The sequence below is a fragment of the Myotis nattereri genome, assembly GCF_964212035.1.
Source record: "Myotis nattereri genome assembly, chromosome: 2".
Taxonomy (NCBI): domain Eukaryota; kingdom Metazoa; phylum Chordata; class Mammalia; order Chiroptera; family Vespertilionidae; genus Myotis; species Myotis nattereri.
The window spans coordinates 195,120,452-195,140,213 of record NC_138076.1 but is presented as its reverse complement, the minus strand read 5'-3'; the positions used below and the strand labels follow the sequence as shown (position 1 = coordinate 195,140,213).

At 50.8% G+C, this 19,762-nt stretch overlaps 1 protein-coding gene across 1 annotated transcript in view; it reads right to left on the bottom strand.

Moving 5' to 3' along the window:
- VWF (von Willebrand factor) overlaps positions 1-19,762 on the bottom strand; it is a 121,439-nt gene that overhangs the window by 78,954 nt on the left and 22,723 nt on the right. The window contains exons 7-11 of the mRNA XM_081084446.1: positions 15,142-15,358; positions 13,358-13,480; positions 12,369-12,480; positions 8,554-8,600; positions 397-533 (exon numbers count right to left, since the gene is read on the bottom strand). Coding sequence (XP_080940572.1) covers positions 397-533; positions 8,554-8,600; positions 12,369-12,480; positions 13,358-13,480; positions 15,142-15,358 — 636 coding nt within the window. The remainder of the gene's footprint in view (positions 1-396; positions 534-8,553; positions 8,601-12,368; positions 12,481-13,357; positions 13,481-15,141; positions 15,359-19,762) is intronic.

Below are 19,762 nucleotides of genomic sequence, written 5' to 3'. Positions count from 1 at the left end.
ACCCTAACCCCACACAGCCTCTGGGCTTCTCTCACAGGACAACCCCCCTGTCACAGCTCCATCGCTGTGAATGGTGCCCCTGGAGTTGTGCAGCAAGAAGGTCCTGAGCCCAACCTATCCCCCTGCCCAGCTTCCCGCGGCTCTTGTATCCTTTCCTGTCTGGGTCTGGTCTTACATGAGGCACCTCGGGCCTCTTGTTCCTTGGGCCTATTGTCTCAAAGCGAATCGGGACTCAGACCCTCAGTGGAAGCCCTACACACTCTATATGTCCTCCCCTTGGCTCCGTTCTCTAGAGAAAAGAAGCATGTCGTGTACACAGCAGCTCAGTAATGAGGGACCACTCATCCCGCCCCATCTCTCCTCCGCTGCCTCCTGACAGGAGCCTGTTGAGCTCACCTGCACGGTCTCTATGACAATGGAGAAGGAGTGGTCCTGGCAGTCCCGGGCCAGCAGGTACTGGCAGACCCCACTGAAGGTGAAGTACCTGTCATCAAAGCTCTTGAAGTGGGACTGTCCTGTGATGATACACTCTCCTGCAGGGGCACAGAGGAGGGGGGATTAGGAGGGGGAGGGGGAGGTCAGGAGGAGGGGTTCAGGAGGGGGAGGGGGGCCAGGAGGGGGAGGGGAGTCAGGAGGAGGAGGGGGTCAGGAGGGCAAGGGGAAGGTCAGGAAGAGGAGAGGCCTTTGCCACCCTGGCATTGTGGGGGTTCCGGACCTGGCCCACCGGGAGAGTCCCCACGTGCAAGTGGGCAGAAAAGCCAGCCTGGAGGGCTGATGAGAGGGTGAGGGGGCCCTTTTGGAGCTCAGCAGTGCCGAAGCCAGGACCCCATCCTGCTCCTCAGCTGAAGGGCGGCTCTAAGGCCTCCTTATGGGCAAGTTCATGCTGAACTTCAGTCAGGCCAATGGGGGGCCAGGAGGTCATCTCCTTGGCCCAGGCTGACAGGTTTGTGGTGGGAACAAGGATTCCCCTTCATCACCCCACAACTCAGAGCCCTCACCTCACCCCCACCCAACTGCTAACCCATCCTCCCCTGGCCCTGTGCTGCTGACCTAGTGCACCCGGAACCAGAGATCACACATCCTGGGAAGTGTCCATGCAGACACTCCACCAGGGTCTCCCGTGGTCCCCGCTGGTCCATCCAGCCTAGGGCAATCCCATTCCCAATGACCCATTGAAGCTGAAGCAGGCATATGGATCCTTTCCCATCTCCCTTGAGGTATTTCCTCTTATCTTTGCTTTCTACTCTATAGAAACATATAGACATACACCACAGCTGTTCCATAAGTAGGGAGCCCCCATGCCCCACCTGAACACCCCTGATCTCCAGACAGCGGAGGCTTGCTCCCCATTACACTGATGTACTTTCCCCTGGCAGGGTCCTACAGCCAGTCCCACCCAGCTCATCTCCAGGAGCAGGGGCTGGGCTCTGTCCCATTCAGCGGTCCCCAAAGGCCACAGGGAGATTCTGGCTGCCCATTTGTCAAAGGCAAGCTCCACAGCCCTCTGCCTGCCACCTGCGCCCATGTTTGCACTGAAAGGCACAGTAGGTGCAGGCAGAGGCTAGACAGCACACTTTGGACCCAGGTGTGGCCTTCCTTTGGCATGTGTTGGAGGCAGAGGTCTGGATGCAAAGCCCTGGTTATGGTGACTGCCCCTCTGCCTGGTCCTCAGGGCAGCTGACCCCTTCCAGCATGGCATGGTTCAGGAGGGCACACTCAGCCCAGAAGAAATGGGGAGAAAGTAGGGAGGCTCCAGACCATTCTCATCAGCATCAGCTTCTGTGATGATCAGAAAGATATATTTTGTCTTTGTCCCTGGTTCCTGACACATAGCTTCTAAAATCCTGGAATATTCTGGGTATAAGAGCATCTTTTGTTCTAATGAGCCACTTTGGGGGGCCTCAGGGTGGGGCTGGTCACAGAAAGATCAGGCATGATTAGAGGGCTGGGACTTTCAGCCTCACCCCCAACCTCAGGGACGGGAGGTTTACTTAATAGTGATTTAGTTGGCCATCCTACCTAATAAAATCTCCACAAAACCCCAAAACAACGGAGTTTGGAGAGCTGCCAGGCTGGTGAGCATATCCAGGCAGGAAGGTGGCACACCCCACTCCACTGGGACAGAAAGTCCTGTGCTGGACCCTTCCAGACCTCACACTGTGTCCTTTAAAATGCCCTTCATAGCAAACCTGTAATAGCATGTCCGGTGTCAGCCTTAGTTCTGGGAGCCGCTCTAGCAAATACAGAACTCGGGAGGATATTGTGGGAACTCCCGACTTGGAGCCAAGTCAGACAGAAGTAGCTACCCTGAGGACCCAATGCTGGTGCTTGGCATCTGAAGTGGGGGGCAGTCTTGTGGCCCTTAACCCGCATGGTCTGTTACTGTCAGAATTGAATTGAATTGTAGGACACCCCATTGGTGTCCAGAAAGTCAGAGAACTGGTTGGTGGGGGCGGAGGGGAATCACACACAAATGGTGTCAGACCATTGTGCTGGGAGTAGAAATAAACAGATCACACCTCCCCACCCCATTGTCCCCCAAGAAGGGCAAAGGGAAGGGTCCCTGTTCATGGAAGTCAGAGCAGAACAGGACGCAGGAAGGGCCAGGTCATCCCCAAGGATTGTGAACGTGCTGGAACTCCATGTCCACTGATGTCACGGGAAAGCCACCGTCTTCTGCAAACACCGTGACCTGGGCCTGCGTGTCAAATGCCTCGACCTTGTTGCAGTAAAATGGGTGGGAATTTTCCCTCCAACCTTCCTCTGTTTTCTCAAGAGCACTCTTATCTGAGAAGAAATTGGACTTCCATTCTCTTCGACCGACCATGCCCAGGAAAAGAGGGTTCAACAAGAAAATGCGCAAACATTCAGAAGCACAAAGTTCAGGACTAGCATCTAATCCTCCGATCTGATTTCCTGCTCTGACCCTCACTGCTTTGTGTTCCAAAGTTTCTCAGGAATCAGAAATCTAAATATTTTATTTAACTTATCTCCTTAGTACACTTGAGGGATGGAGCTGCAAGCACAGGAAAACCATGGACCTGGACGGGTAAGCTGCTGGGGAGCAGTCGGCCCTGGGAGCTGGAACAGCAGCCAGAACAATGGGGTCCATCCTCGGTCCATCCTCGGCCCTGGGGTGAGCAGGACACCCCAGATGTTCCCATTCAGTCAGTCAATCAGCAAAAGGCAGCCCCCAGGAAACAGCTGGCCCATCGCCAGCCAGAGAAGGTGGGCAATAGAAGTTTGGTGAATGAATGAAAAGCAGATGATTCTTAACATAACACAGAAAGTAGAACAGTCAGAAGTTAAAGCAGATCTTCCACATGAATGAAGATGCTCCCTCACTAAAAAAGAAAAAAACATCTCCCATCAGATGAGACACGGTACCTCTTCTGAGCAAACCCTTTGTTGTGCGGGAGCCTCCACGGGGCTGCTCTGCTCAGCTCATTTTTGTCTGTCCTTACCCAGGCAGCTACAGAAGGACCAGCCCACAGACCTCTAGCAAAGCAATTCAGACTTCCCCCCAAAGGAAAAATTCACCAAAGCCTGCCTCTAAGTCACCATCACATAAACTCAACCAAATGTACAAGGTGCATTTCTAAGAATTCTGTGGGTATCGCCTCATTTACTGCTCCCCTGAGCTGGTTGGTCACTAAATGCAGAAACTAACACAGAGAAAAACTCGCCCACAGCCCTGAAGGAGTCAAACGGGGATTCGCACATGAGCGTCTGTCTGGCTCCAGAGCACAGAGCATTGGCACCACCCAGTACTGCTCCCCCTCCCCCAGGCTGGCTCCTGCAGCCTCTCATGAGCCTGACTTCATGAGGTCAGAGTCGATGTCATCCCGATCCTGGGCCCACGTGGGCAGCTGGGTCGTGATGTAGAGACGGAGTGGAGGGAAGCCTTGGCTATGAACGGTGATGTGCTGGCCTGACCTGACGGAGGTGTGAGTCCGGAAACCCTAACAGGGCCTGGGGCCAGGCCACAGGAGGTTCCCAGGGTACCTAGAAATGCATGCTCCCACTGGACAGGTGTGGGCCCTGGCTTACTCATCGTTTTCTCTGTTAGTCAGAAGGGAAGTTTACCTTCCTTCCTGGAGGCTTTCAAAACAGGCGGCTTGAACAGGCAACCCAAGGTTGAATGATGGGACTATGTCAGAATGCATGAGAAATGATCCCAAACCAAATACATAACAAGTGTACCAAGGCCCCACACCTCTCCTCAAGACCAGGCAGGTCCACAGGCTGCCCACACGACCAGCCCAAGGTAGGTTCTGGCTTTGTCTCACCCTCCTGCCCCACCTGCCCCAGCCACACCCCACTTCACACCACCCTTCCCCATTCCGGGCCCCTGTGGGCACCAACCTGAACTTGCTGGATGAAGCAGCTATGGCTGTGGCTGTGAAGATGAGAATAGCTAGCATTTACTGAGTGCTGGCTGTGTGTCGCATCATAGCAGTTTCCATGGGATGAAGCTGCTGTTATCATCCCTGTTTTACAGGTGAGGAAACTGAGGCTGCAAAGGATTAAGCAGTTTGCCAAAAGTCAGCCAGCTAATGAGTGGTGAACTGGAATTCCAGCCAGGCCGCCTGCATCCCCAGCCCATGTCCCCAGCCCCAATATTATGCTACCTCTCGCGCCCAAAGGATTTGGGCCACAAATGGAAAGCCCTCCTCTTACACCTGCCCAGTTCCAGAGGAGTACCTTCCACACGCTTCTGTTGGGAGTCTGAAACCCCATAACCAGAGCTTTATTTGTTTAAGGAACAGTCAGTCCCTCTTCACAGGCATACTCCTTCCTCATTTACCCTAAGCAAAACATTTATGGTTCAATGGGAACTCAATTAGCAGAACTGCTCTGGGCAGCATGTTTGCAGAGGAAGGAGAGGCTTAGGGCTACAGAAAGGGAGTCTGCAGGCAATGGGGAGATCAGTTTCAACTGGGGCTGCCCTAATTCCTAACCAGATTAGAGGTGTGAGTGAGCAATGAAGAACAAGAGTACACTGCAGCCCGGATGGCGTGGCTCAGTGGTTGAGCATCAACCTATGAACTAGGAGGTCATGTTAGATTCCCGCTCAGGGCACATGCCCAGGTTGAGAGCTGTATCCCCAGAGTGGGGCGTGCAGGAGGCAGCTGATCAATGATTCTCTCTCATCATTGAAGTTTCTATCTCTCTCTCCCTCTTCCTTCCTCCCTGAAATCAATAAAAAATATTTTAAAAAAAACAAAAAAGCACATCGCAGAAGCTCCTGCCCTTCCCCATATGGACTGCTGCTCGGCTGGGCAATTTTTTTCTCCCTCCCATTCCCCATACACAACACTGTGCTAGACAGCTTCTAAGATGCCTCCTACAGTCCCCATGTACTGTATTTACATCTTTCTGTGGTCCCCTCACCTGTGTGTAGACATGTTGACTTGTTTCTAGTAAATATAATACAGAAATGAAGAAGGTCACCTTGGAGATCAGGGCTTTACAAGACCATGGCTTCTGTCTTGGCTGCTCCCCCTCACTCTCGCGACATCACTCATCCCAGAGGAAGCCAGCTGTCACGTCATGAGGCAGCCCCATGGAGGGGTCCACATGATGGGGGACCAAAGCCTGCCAACTATGCATGAGTGAGCTTCGGAGTGACCCCCTCACCCTGATGGAGACTTCAGATAAGACCACAGCCCAGTCAATAACTTGACTGCAATTTCATGAGTGACTTAGGCCTCACCCAGACTCCTAACATGCAGAAGCCCTGAGATAAAAGATGTGCGGTGTTTGCTAAGTTTGGGGGTAATTTGTTACACAGCAGTAGACAACTAGTACACTCTCATCTTAATCCAGAGAACCAAAACCCATCTTTTTATTTCTAAGACAACCTCAGCTCCTCCAGGGACTACAGAGAAGCCCAGTCTGTTCTTTGCTTGGCTAGGCAACAACCAACTAAACTCCAGAACTAAAAATAGAGGATCAGAGCCAGGGCTTTAAATAGGCAAGCAATAGCTTAGTAGTGGTGTTGGCAAAATATCAAACCACTCAGGAGACCAGAGTTGGAGCTGGTTATCCTCCCATCAAGGCTTCAAGAAAATGTCTTGCATCCTCAGCAAAGGTATTTTCTAATTTTTGAATTAAAGACCAAGGGATTGTATTGTCTACCCCAGACCAAGCACTCTATCATTTACACAGTGGGTGTGCAAATAATTATTGGATGGATGGATGGGTGGACGACCCTCCCTACAGAAAGTGATTATTTAAGAATTCCTAATCTGGTAGTCAATCTGACAAAACTTAATAAAATGAATTCCTAATTCCATCCACTGTGGCTCACAGATCTTATACTGGAACTGCTTATTATTTAGAAACTAGAGGCCCAGTGCATGAAATTCATGCACTGGGGGGGGGGGTGGAGTGCCCCTCAGCCCAGCCTGCACCTTCTCCAATCTGGGACCCCTCGGGGGATATCCAACTGCCAGTTTAGGCCCGATCCCAGAGCAGTCTGACATCCCTCTCACAATCCAGGACTGCTGGCTCCCAACTGCTCACCTGCCTGCCTGCCTGATTGCCCCTAACCATTTCTGCCTGCCAGCCTGACTACCCCCTAACCACTCCCCTGCCAGCCTGATCAATGCCTAACTGCTCCCCTGCCAGCCCGATTGCCCCCAACTGCCCTCCCCTGCAGACCCGGTTTCCCCCAGCTGCCCTCCCCTGCAGGCCTGATCACCCACAACTGCCCTCCCCTCCCAGCCATCTTGTGGCAGCCATCTTGTGACCACATGGGGGTGGCCATCTTGTGTGAGGATGTGATGGTCAATTTGCATATTGCCTCTTCATTATATAGGATTACAAGTTTTTTCACAGGTCAATTGCAACAACCTCATATGTCTTTCAAAGGACTCCTCAGGTCTTTCACAGGGTTTAATTATGTTAAATTGGAGCATTAATATCACTTGCAAGGGCCATCTTTTGTCCTCTATGCTTCCTTTAAAAATTGCACAGAAGACAAACCAGCCAGTTGGCGATCCCTGGGCCAGATTTGTTGACCTACCTCTAGTACCAACTTTCCATCTGGTTCCAGACCTTACGAGTGTAGAGGGCACTGGGTAAGGTCCTAAGTGACCCTAAAGTTACAGACCCCACATATGATCCCAGGTATCCAGTTCAACCCCCTGTTAGCCCACCAAAGCCAATAGGGTCTCTTGGGTCCACAGAGAAGGAAGCCTGTTATCTGGCTGTTTGCCTTGCAATTCTTTATTGCACTCTACACACATGGGGACCCAAAAGTAGTATCCACCATGCAAGTTGAGGTCTTTAACTGAGTGTGGGGTCTCTCCAGAGGTCGTGAAGGATGGGAAAGATCCTCCTGCAAAGGGATGAATCAAAAACTAGGAGAGAGCCCTAGCTGGTGTTTCTCAGTGGTTAGAGTCAGCCTGTGCACCAGAAGGTTTCAGGTTGTATTTCTGGTCAAGGGCACATACCTGCATTGCAGGTTCCATCTCTGGTCCTAGTCAGGGTTCATGCAGGAAGCAACCCATAGATGTGTCTCATATCGATGTTTCTTTCTCTCTCTCTCTCTCTCTCTCTCTCTCTCTCTCTCTCTCCCGCCCCCCTTTCCCTCTCTCCCTCCCTTCCACTCACTCTAAAAAGCAATGGAGATGGGGAATATCCTCAGGTGAGGATTAACAACAACATCAACAGAAAACTAGGAGGGAAAGTAAAGGGACAGGCAAAAGTCAAAGTCAGGCAGTTGTGACTTTGAGTCCTGTCTCTGTTGTTTAGCAGCTGTGTGATCTTGGGCAAGTTAGTTAACCTCTCTGGGTCTGTTTCCTCTTTTGTAAAATGAGAATACCTTGTACCTGCCTCATAGGTTGTTGTGTTGAGAAAATACATGTAAAGTGCTTAGCATACTGCCTAACACATAGCAAACATCACATGAGTGACCACAAAAGGGGAAACCATCAGGAGAAGAGCCATGGTCCTTGGAGGGTGAGACAGAAAGGAGCTTCGAATGGGCAAAGTTTGCAGTAAATAGAATATAGAGTTTGGGGCCAAACAAACAGAGGAGAAAGCAAATGGCAGAGATTATAAGACTTTTCCTAAATAGATTTTCCATGGTGGGGACAACATAGGAGAAATCATTTGGTGGTCTGATTTTCCTAGCTCTTGAACCATGCCAAGGTCTTCCTATCAGGCATTCCAGAAAATTCCAGAAATTCTCACTTCAAGCTTAAAGAATCACCAGGCCCTTCTTCCTCTTACTTTTCCAAAGAATTTGAGTCATCTTTGTTCAGTCAACTGTGACCTTGCAATTTTTATAGCTCATTCAACCTTAATCCTTTTTCTTATCAGGTGATGAAATGGAACAATAAAACCTTAGCCCAAGTGCATTCTCCCTCAGCTGGCCAGTGAGTGGTTTAGCACAGCTGGTACCTGAAACCAGAGCTGTGGTCAAAGGGTTGTATCCAGCCTGTGCAGAGAAGCCACCTTCATCCTGCCTTCTCGTGTGGCTAGTGAGGGAGGACATACCTCTTCATTCATAGAAGGTGACCTAATGAGCAAAAGGTCGCCTACCTGGACATTCTTCATTGCTGCAGATCCACAGGCTATTTCTGCAAATGCTGTTGGGGAGAGAAGCACAGGTCATGCAAACGCCAGATACAGAGCTCCCGACATATACCACAGCTCTCAAAGGAAGGGATATGGGAGAGAAAAGGAGCTGATACGGGAGGGCCTTTGTGAGGTTAAAGGTGTACAGGACAGGGCTTTGGCCACAGAGGAATCTTGGAGATAGGGCCAAAGAGAATAAACCCTGACAGAGAATTAGACAAAATAAAAAAGCTATGGGGTTGAGAGAAACTAAGATGGCGACATAGATAAACACCAGGAAATTGCTGCCTCCCACAACAACTTCAAAAAAACAACATAAAGACAAAACGGACATCATCCAGAACTACAGGAAAGCTGGCTGAGTGGAAATTCTACAACTAGAAGGAAAGAAAAGCACACTGAGAGCCAGAGGAGCTGCGGAAGTAAAGTGCAGAGGTACGGAGGCTCGCGCGCAGAAAGGGGCTGGCACCTGAGGACGCGGCTGTCTTTTTGAATTGGGAGGGAGTCACAAGCTCCCGACTGCTCTGAATTCCAGTTCCAGGAAGTCTCTGGGGACCCAGGACTCATATGGGGAGAAATTGGACTGTCTGGCAGTGGGCAGAACTCGGAACTTGAGGGCGGCTTTCCCTCAGAGGTGCTTGCAGCAATTACGGGGACACTGAGATGCAAGGCCCCTTAGGGCAGGGCTGAGAATCTGCCATAGCTGCTTGCTCCGCCCTTTGATTCCCTGAGACCCCGCCCCACCCAGGCTGCAGCAGAGGCTTTTGCATATGAATGCCCCGGCCCTTTGCAACCTGAAAATTACCTAACTGCAGCTGGGCCAGACAGACCCAGAACTTCCAAGAGAAGGCCCAAGGCCCCACAGCGGCTTGCATTGCTTCACAGCTGGGCCTCATCAGGGTACCTCCAAACTCCAAAAAAGGAAGGGGAATCTGCAGTTCTCTTCATAGTTCCTGTTGTGTAACCTCAGGCAGAGGCTAAATTAGCACCTCCTTAGATCCAAGAGCCAGTGTACCCAGTGGTCAGAGGGGGACCATCCAGATTACAACTCCTCAGATCCATAAGGGACACACTCAGGGTGCAGACTCAGTGAGCACCAAAGCCCCACTGAACCAAGTCTTGCCCCAGAAGGGTGTCTTCAGCACAGAAGTTCTCTCACTGCAGACACAGCTGATTCTCACAGCCAATTGGCCTGGAGGTGAATTCCTCCCAGTGATCCTACAACAATCAAGGCATAACTACAATAAGACTGTGCAAAAAGCCCACAAGGTGGTACACCAAGAGTGTCCACCTCAGGTAACTGGGGAGGCTGAGCCACTGGGCCCTACAGGACACCTAGCACACAAAACCACTCTACCAACACAGGGAAGCATAAAAAATGTGGAGACAAAGAAACAGGTCACAAATGACAGAAATGGAGGAAAGCAAACGACTGGATATAGAGTTCAAGGCCACGTTTATGAGGCTTTTCAAGAATTTTATGGAAACCGCTGATAAATTTAGTGAGACCCTCGATAAATCTAGTGAGACTCTCGAGGATATGAAAAAGGACCACCTAGAAATTAAGCATACACTGACTGAAATAAAGAATAATATACAGAGATCCAACAGCAGACAAGAGGATCCCAAGAATCAAGTCAAAGATTTGAAATACGAAGAAACAAAAAAGACCCAACCGAAAAAGAAAAAAGAAAAAAGATTCCAAAAATATGAAGATAGTGTAAGGAGCCTCTGGGACAACTTCAAGCGTACCAACATCAGAATTATAGGGGTACCAGAAGAAGAGAGAGGGCAAGATATTGAAAACCTATTTGAAGAAATAATGACAGAAAACTTCCCCTACCTGGTCAAAGAAATAGACTTACAAGTCCAGGAAGCGCAGAGAACCCCAAACAAAAGGAACCCAAAGAGGACCACACCAAGACACATCATAATTAAAATGCCAAGAGCAAAAGACAAAGAGAGAATCTTAAAAGCAGCAAGAGAAAGACAGTCAGTTACCTACAAGGGAGTACCCATATGACTGTCAGCTGATTTCTCAACAGAAACCATGCAAGCCAGAAGAGAGTGGCAAGAAATATTCAGTGATGAATGCCAAGAACCTACAGCCAAGATTACTTTATCCAGCAAAGCTATCATTCAGAATAGAAGGTCAGATAAAGAGCTTCACAGATAAGAAAACGCTAAAGGAGTTCATCACCACCAAACCAGCATTATATGAAATGCTGAAAGGTATTCTTTAAGAAGAGGAAGAAGAAAAAGGAACTCTTACCATTTGTCACAGCATGGATGGAAATGGAGAGCGGATAAATACCACATGATCTCACTCATTTATGGAATATAATGAACAACATAAAATGATGAACAAGGATTGATCCAGAGACGGAGAGGCATTGATTGGACTGTCAGGCCTTGGAGGGAAGGTAGGGGAGGGTGGGGGTAAGGGGGAAAGATCAACCAAAGGACTTATATGCAAGCATATAGGCCTAACCAATGGACACGGACAACGGGGGGGTGAGGGCATGAGCGGGGGGGGGGGGGGTAGAGGGTAACGTGGGGATAAGGACACATATGTAATATCTTAATCAATAAAAAATATATATAAAAAAAAAAAGCTATGGGGTTTAATGTCCCTATCCAGACACTAAGCAATCAAATTCCTTCTTTTGCCCTGGCCTGGTGGCACAGTTGGTTGGAGCATCATCTTGTACACCAAAAAGGTTGTGTTTTGATTTCCAGTCAGGGCCCATACCTAGGTTGCGGGTTCAATCCCTGGTCAGGGCATATATGGGAGGCAATCGGTCAGTGTTTCTCTCTTTCTCCCTTCCTCTCTCTAAGATCAATAAAAACATATCCTCAGGTGAGGATTTTTTTAAATTTCTCCCCCAAACCTTACAAGCACACACACACACAAGAGAGGAAGGGTGAGCTGTTGAAAGGGGTAACACCAAAATCATGTTGGGCAGCCCTCTGAGACTCCTGAGAGACTGCCAAGCAGGGAAAGACAGCAAAAAAAAGAGGCCTGGAGACAAAAGGTGGAGTTATTCTCCCTATGTGCAGGGGCAGGTGGAGTTAAACAGAGGAAACATCCAGAGAAGTCACATATATATATATATATATATATATATATATATATATAATGTTTTATTGATTGATTTTAGAGAAAGAGGAAGGGGAAGAGAGGAAAAAAACATCGATTTGCTGTTCCACTTATCTATGCATTTCTTGGTTAATTCTTGTATGTGCCCTGACCTGGGATCAAACCTGCAACCTTGGCATTTTGGGACTACACTCTAACCAACTGAGCCACCCAGCCAGGGCCAGATGAGCTTCTTAATGAAATGATTTGAGCTAAGCAGAGAGGACAGCCCAGCCTGGGCCTGGCCTATTGCAGAGAACCATGGAGAGCAGGCCTGCATGAGTTTCCATGGGCACTGCTGTTGCCTTCCACCTAGTAGATAAATGATCTCAAAGAGAGAAGAACTGCCTCATTACAGCATAGTTTGGGAGAAAGCTCAAGATGTGGTTTGCATGTAAAATATTTCCTTCCCTGACCTTGCCTCCTCTAGGCATATCTGTAATATAATCCTTGTTTTGGATCACTGACTTCCATGCCCTTCCCCCAACATCACCTCCTCACCCCTCCCCACCCCCACCAATCGCAACCTCTTCTCCCTCAGCCCAGGCCAGGTCCTATTCCACCTGCCTCTGCCCCCCTGCCCCAGCTTCCCCGCTCAGCCCCTGGCGGCTCTCCCAGGCCACACTGCCAAGCCCATTACCAGGTGTTGCAGTCTCTCGAGAGGGAGGCACCCGGAGGGTACCGCTTCCCAGAATGCACACAGGAGCACTCCGTGCTTTCCACACAGCGGCCGTCATCAAGGAGCTGTCCCTCTGGGTTCAAAGACATCAAGACACAGTCTCAACCTTGTCATCATCATTACTCGTCTCACAACTGTAGAATCCCCATGGGTGACCATCAGCTTAGGGCTTCTTCCAGGAAGCTCAAAGGATTGCTCTGTGATGTTCATCTTGCACATTACAGCAATATGAGGGAGGGGATTGTTAATCTCCACTCTACTGGTGGAGAAACAGGGAAAGAGTTTTGTTCAAGGTCCTCAGTAGGGAAGTCATGAGTCTAGGCTGAACACTCCTTCTAGGAAGCCCAAAGAACTTGTGTGACGTTTACCTTTCACATTAACGCAAGGAGGGAGGGGAAGTTAATTCATCTTCATTTTACAGATGAAATCAAAGCAAGAGTTTTGTTCAGGGTCTTCCAGTAGGAAAGTCATGAGTCAAAGCTCACAGGACTCACTCTTAAGAACTGAACAGGGTTTTTCACCAAAGCTCACGAAGGCTCTCCTGAGAAAGGCTTCCTGGTGTGAAGCTCTTTTTCAGCTGAGCTCACATGGCAAACCCAGAAAATATTTAAAAACTATCTTTCTCCCAGACCAGTTCCCTGACACTTAACTGAGAAAACAAAGCTGCCATCAGATTGGGCCACGTGCCCCCCAAACAAAGCCGCTGTTGGCACCCAGGCCATGCTTCTGTTTCCTAGACACACATGCTTTCATGAGTACACTACAACAGGAAAACGTGAAAACAAATGCCAGCTCGATCCTGACCACTCAGTATGAAGACTTTTTTAAAATAAATAAAAGGCCTCTGATTTCGGCGACGGAGACCTCACACAAGTGGCTTTCATCTGGCCTCCCCAGGCCAAGAGCCCTGGCAAGGCTGCGGGTTTGTAAATAAAGTGGGAAGTTATTACCAGGGCAGCTGCAGCCGTCCACACATTGCTCCTGACACACTTCGCTGATTTTCAGGCTCTGGCAGGTCCTGGTGCAAGGGGACACACACTCCTTGTACTCCATGCCAGCAGGGCACGCCGGTCCTGGAACAGAAAGCTCAGCGGTCTCGCCAGGGCAGCTCCCCCCGCGCGGCATCTCACAGGCCATGCTGTACTTAGGCCCCCTTGGTCTGCCCCCCTGTCTCCAGGGCCTCTGAGGCCACCTCCATCCCAGTGACACACAAGATTGTCCCACCCAACCACCCCTCCCCTGAAGGAACATCTTTCATCTTGCAGAGCCTGGCTAAGACCCAGCAGGGTCACCTGGGACCACGACCCCTTCTTCTTGGTCATCTGTTCTCTATGAACAACTTGGCTTTTTTTTTTTTTTACCTTTAATCTCTCTCCCTTTCAGCTAAAACCCTCTCAGGGTGAAACCACGCTTCTCTAGGCTGAACATGAATGGCCTCCTGGGGCCAAGCAGGGAGTACATGATGTCCTCAACCATCCTCCTCTGAGGGTCCCTCTTCCTCCTAAAACTGTCCCCAATCAAATGCCCCACCTAGCACAAGGCCTATGCCAGTCACACCCACCTTCCCTGTGTTTATTCCCACTGTGCTGCAGGGCTGCCTCCAGAGCCTGTCACCTAAGCATCTGCCCTCCCCGCTGGACCCAGCCACACGTGGGCAAGGGCTGGCTCTCCTCCTCTCTCCAACCCCGTGGCTGTCTGGCCCAGGCCAACTGAAGGACCGGAACTCTTTTCTGGGTTTCACAAGACCAAACAATTTCCCCCAAAACCCTTCTCCTCCAAGATCCATCAGGTATCGCCCCAGTCCTACTCCAAAGGCCTAAAAAGAACAGCCCCTCCCCCTTCAGAGGAGAGCCCAGTGGCTACCAGCCACCTTCCTCACATTCCCCAGCAAACACAAAAGGCTCTAACTTATAAGCTGAGAAAACACAAGCTGAAGTCTGTGTGTGTGGTGTAGTTGGCTGGCTCCCCCATCTCCATGGGCTGGTGTGACCTGTCTAATTATGGCAGACTGGCTGTTCGTCCGCTCGGCTCTGGTCAGCTGAGTGTCTGGGGAGACAGGAGGCTTCTCCCAAGGTGACCAACAGGCTCCTACTTAATCATGATAATTTGGGGATGGTGACAATGTCAATGACTAGGGACCTGACGAAATTAGAAGGTCAAAACCACAGGCGCCACGAGGTGAGGTGGGGGGAATGTGAGCGCTGGGCCTGCAGGACAGAGGCTGATTTAATGACAGGAAAGGACTTAATGAAAGCCTGCCGGGATCGCCAGCCCCAGCCGGGACAGTTTGGCCAACTCCCTGCTCTGTGACAGGCGGTCAGCACAGGTGTTAGCTGAAGCCGCCGCACTGCTGAGATCTGGCCACAGACAGAACTCTTTTGTGTCCAGGGGATGGAGTTTCTGGGAGAGTCCTGGGGAACCAAATGAGGCATGGCGCAAGAACAGAGGCAGGAGAATGGCCTAGAGGCCTTGGGAAGGCCTTTTGAGCCTCATCACAGACTGTAAGGGAGGGGACTCCCTCTGTGAGCCAGCACTCTGGCCAGGTGACAAAGGGCAGAGGCTGTATAGAAATTGGATGCAGAAACTGGTGGCTCTATAGGCCCTGGCTGGCTGGGGTGTGGTAAAGGCATATGACTGTGGCACCTAGAGGTTCCTGTGGGACACCCCAGGACAGACACCACTTTTCCCCAGGCCCTGAGCGCCTCCCCAGCCAGTGGGGTGGGCAGTGACTTACGGCATTCGGTGTGCTTGGTCCAGCCGTACAGCACCATCCCCTGGTGGGCGCAGGCCCGGGCATACTCCAGGAGGGCCGCGCAGGGGCACCTCAGCCCCTGGGTGCAGGTGCACAGAGTCCTCTCACACAGGGCCACGAAGGGCTCGGGGTCCACCAGGGGGTGGCAGCGGGTGAACACCGAGTCCCTCTTCAGCAGCTGGCACTGCTCCCACAGGCCCTGCAGGAAGAAGTGCCACCTCGGTGAGCGCAGCAGCATGTGGCCCCAGCTGTTCACTGCATGAACAGTGTTCCCTGAGGAAAGCCTGCCAGGATCCCCATACAGGGACAGTGCCTGCGCCTAGTAGGTGCTTATCAGCAGTTACCAAATTAAACCGTCCATCAGTCAAAGGAAAGCTACTGGACTTGTGCTATGTAAACTGTACTGAGGCCGAGATTGCCTTAAACCCTGGAAATGCAGAGTCCAGGCCCTTGGACGGCAGCAGCAGTCAGTGTCCCCTGAAGGGAAAGAGCAGAAAAGGAGAAAACAGTGGGAAGAACGCTGAACTTGGAATTCACGTGGAACTCCGCAGGAGGACATGTGACTTGGGAGCCAGGCGTGCTGATCAGCTTCTGTTTTGCACTGACCTGGTCACTTCTGCTCCCTGACATTGACTATAAATGAGGAGTGGGACAAGTTGTGTACAGTAGACATTCCTGGGCCTTACCCTCAGAGATTAAAAATTTCAGTATGAGGGGGATGGAGCTTAGCAGTACCTTTTTCCAACATTCCCCAGGAGACTCCTGGGACCAGAGGGGACCAGTTCCCATCATGAAAAACACACTAGGTTCTACAAACTGTCCCAGAGACACTCTACCAGGCAAGGGCTCTTCCTGGGTTTTAGCACTTTGCTGATACCCTCAACCCAATAACACGAGGCAGGCTTAGAACTGTTGTCATAGATTACTCCTGTAACATGCTAGTATAAGCAAACACTCCTGAGTGTTGTACTGGCAAACATCTCTGCACTCTGTGTTTTAATGATTCTAAATGAACATCTTTTTTCACCTCTCTGAAATTGGAGTGCAGCTTACAATTGCTGTCACACTGGAAGTAGCCATTTTTTCTTTTTATATATTTTTTATTGACTTCAGAGAGGAAAAGAGAGAGATAGAAACATCATGAGAGAGAATCATTGCTAGACTGCCTCCTCCATGCCCCCTACTGGGGATGGAGCCTGCAACCCAGGCAGGTGCCCTGACCGGGAATTGAACCCTGACCTCCTGGTTCAGAGGTTGATGCTCAACCACTGAGCTACAGCTGGGCAGTTTTTTCTTTCTTAGTGATATACTCGAAATAATGCTATGTCTTAGAATCAACAGCGCCGTCGATTTGACATTACACAGTATTGCCACTAGAAATGGGTGTGTCATTTCTTCCATGCACAGACATGCTTTCCAAAGGGAAGCCAGCAGTTAGTGAAAGGACTTCAGCTACAGAGAGAGAAGTATAACGTATCTAAACAGAAGGGCTGAGTCCCGAAGGGTAAACCAGAGCAAATCCAGTCTACTCACACTGTACAAAGGGCAGCCAGAGCAAGCCTGCATAAGCCAAGAGCCAGGGGCCAGGCCTCATCTTTTGTGGCACCATGAAGATCCCAGAGGAATGGAAATCTGACCCAGTGCTGCTCAGCATCCTCAGGAACCACCCTGGCAGCACCAGGAACGTGCTGTGATCCTAGGGAAATCTGTGTCCTGCTCCGGGTGCCACTGAGCGGGGCCCTGCCTCCCACCCAGGCCGCACAGAGCCTGCCATCAGAACCAGGCAGGCAGGGCAGCATGTCACAGATGCACCCTGATTGCAGCTGGCCCAGAAAGAGAAAGGGCACAGGGCCCAGATGGCCCAAGCAGTTGGGCGTGGCTGGTTCCCTCTGCACCTTAGAAAGCTACAAGCTGTGAATTTGTGGGTCAGAACCATTAGCAGTTCTGCATGTTGGGGGACAACTGCTGACAGCAGCACTCCCTCCATGGCCCACCCTCCTGACTTATGCCCTTGGCTTGGACTCCCCACACCCCTAACCGCCCCCCCACCCACCCAGGCACCCACTGTGCGGCTGGGAAAAAGCATGGGCTTCAGCCCAGCTCTGCCACCAACTGGTAGGGACTGAGACACCTCATTAGAGAAGGGTGTCCTGAGTACAATGGGAACACTACAGGACCTCCTCGTGGGTGATGTGAACACACACACAGGGCCTGGCACCGAGCAAAGCTATCAACAAAGGAGGACTTCTCTGGTGGCCCCATGACCACCAAGAACTCGGATGATACATGCATCCTCCCATTGGCCATCGCACACATTTCACGCAGGGGAAACTGAGGTTTCTGAAGACATTGTCAGGAAGAGTCCTGCCCTGGGCCTGTTATGACTTCACATCCCCTGATCCAAGTTCCACCTCTTCTCATGCTAGTGGTGTGACCTTGGGCTATTCCCTTAACCATCTCTTCGGGAAGATGGGGATGAGGATAACAGCAGAGCCTACCTGAAGGGGCTGAGGTGACGGTTGAATGGAATAATGTATGTGAAGGTTTAAACTAATAACTGGTGACCCCATATCTTCATCATCACCAATATCTTGGCCACCAGAGAGACCCTTTCCACTGCCCCTCCTGCCATTAGGTTTATCCTCCAGGATGGTGAGTAGGTCCCCAGCAGGACGGAAGGACATCTTTGCCCTTTCGCTCTGTCTCTATCTCTCTGGGCTGTATAAGGATGAATGGTTGCGTGGTAACATTATCACTTCACTACTATCTTGGGGGTTCCCCAGGGAACAGAGGAGCAGCTTTTGTTATTCTTTGATTTGGGAGGGTCACATCTCTCCCGAATCAAAGAATAACAATGTGGGTTTCTTTCTAGTGGAAGGATGAGGGAGGAGCCGCCCTGTTGTAATAGTGGGTCTGAGAATCTCCTGGGGCTCAAGGGAGGAGGCCTCAGCCACACCCTCTGCCCCATCAGCAATGACACTCAAAACATGGGGTTGCTGGACTCTTAAAGAGCAGCTGAGGCCGCCCTGAGAGGGCCCGATGCTCAGCTCTTGCCTACCTCTTTCCCCACCCACAAGTTAAAACCAGAAAAGAAAAAAAAAAAGAAGAAAGCAACTCCATGGGTTTCTCCTAGTGCTTGCTGAGCTCACCTGCTCTGTAGGACAGTGGCTCAGAGTCATCCCTGCACCACAGGACTACTTCCTGCAGGTGCAGGGACCGGGCACTTAGGGTTCTCACCAGCAGGACACAATAAAGCCAGAGGAGAGAAGAGACCCAGGCGTCCAGCGTCCCGAACCCTGTCAGAGTGACAGTGGGCAGAGTCTAGCACAGCCGCCTCCAGCTGGCCCCAGTCCGGTTTTTCCTGTTCAGAGGAACAGTGGGAACAGTACACCAGCACATTTCCGGGTAGGTCCCTTGAGATATTAAATGGTTTACAGAAAGTCTTAGAAGAAGGGTGTTTTCTGGCTATTTGTCTGCAGGATGGGAGTGGATTTCTACAGAAACAGCCACCTCCCTTCTTAGTATAATTCCTTTGGCCTCTACCGTTTACACCTGAAATCTGGCTAGGATTTCTTCCTTGGCAGAGACTAAAGGAGGGTTCTGCCCCCCTCCCCCCATCTTGCCCTCTGGTCTTCCTCTTCAGCCCTGGCTGCACTTGGCCTATTAGAGTGACCACAGTCTAAGGCCAGGCAGGACTGCCAGCCACCAGAGCTGCAGCACGGCCCCCCTCTGGCTGCTAGCCCTGTCCCCCAGGCTTCTCTGTTCCACCATAGGTAGCCCTGCCAGCTCCAGCCAGGTCCTAAGACAAGATGCCTCCACAGACACAAATCTGAGTCTGAGCCACACCCTGTCCTCTCAGACCCAGGGCAGAGACATCGGCAGGTAGGAGGTGACCAAACCTTCACTCACAAGATTGGCTGTGTGGCCTTGAGGTCTCCAGCAGTGTGTCCAGGTCAGCATGAAGGGCAAACATGACAGTGTCCCAGGCCAGCTTAGAGGGCCCAGTTCTGGCTGCTCAGGAAGCAGCGAGGCCAGGCCTCCCAGGATCTGACCCTGGCCTACCTCTCTAGTTCATCCCTCCCCACTCCCCATCTCCTAGGTTACCAATGGTTTCCTGAACATATCAAGTTGTTTTGGAGACCGGCGCATCACCCACTCCCACAAACTGACCCTTCAGAGGCCTGAAGACACCTTCGAAGAACCCAAACCTCCTCAGAGAAAGGTGAGATAAATACAGCCTTTCAGATTTGGAAACTGAGGCATGGAGAGGATGAAGCATTTACAGCTCAGCGGTTCGAAGAGTGTGGTTCAGGGACTCCCTGCGGACTCCCAAGATCCTTTCAGGGGTCCATGAGGTCAAAACCATTTTCATAACAATATCAAGATGTTATTTGCCCTTTTTGCTCTCATCCTTTCGCAAGTGCGCAGTGGAATTTTCCGAGGCTACGTGACGTGTGATATCACAGCAGATTAATTGCAGGAGCCGATCCGAGAATCCAGCTGATTTCTCAGAAACCAGAGAGTGAAGAGATTTGCAAAACTGAAACAATGCCATTCTCCTCCCCAACCATGTTTTTGTTTATAATATGTAGTTATTTTCATT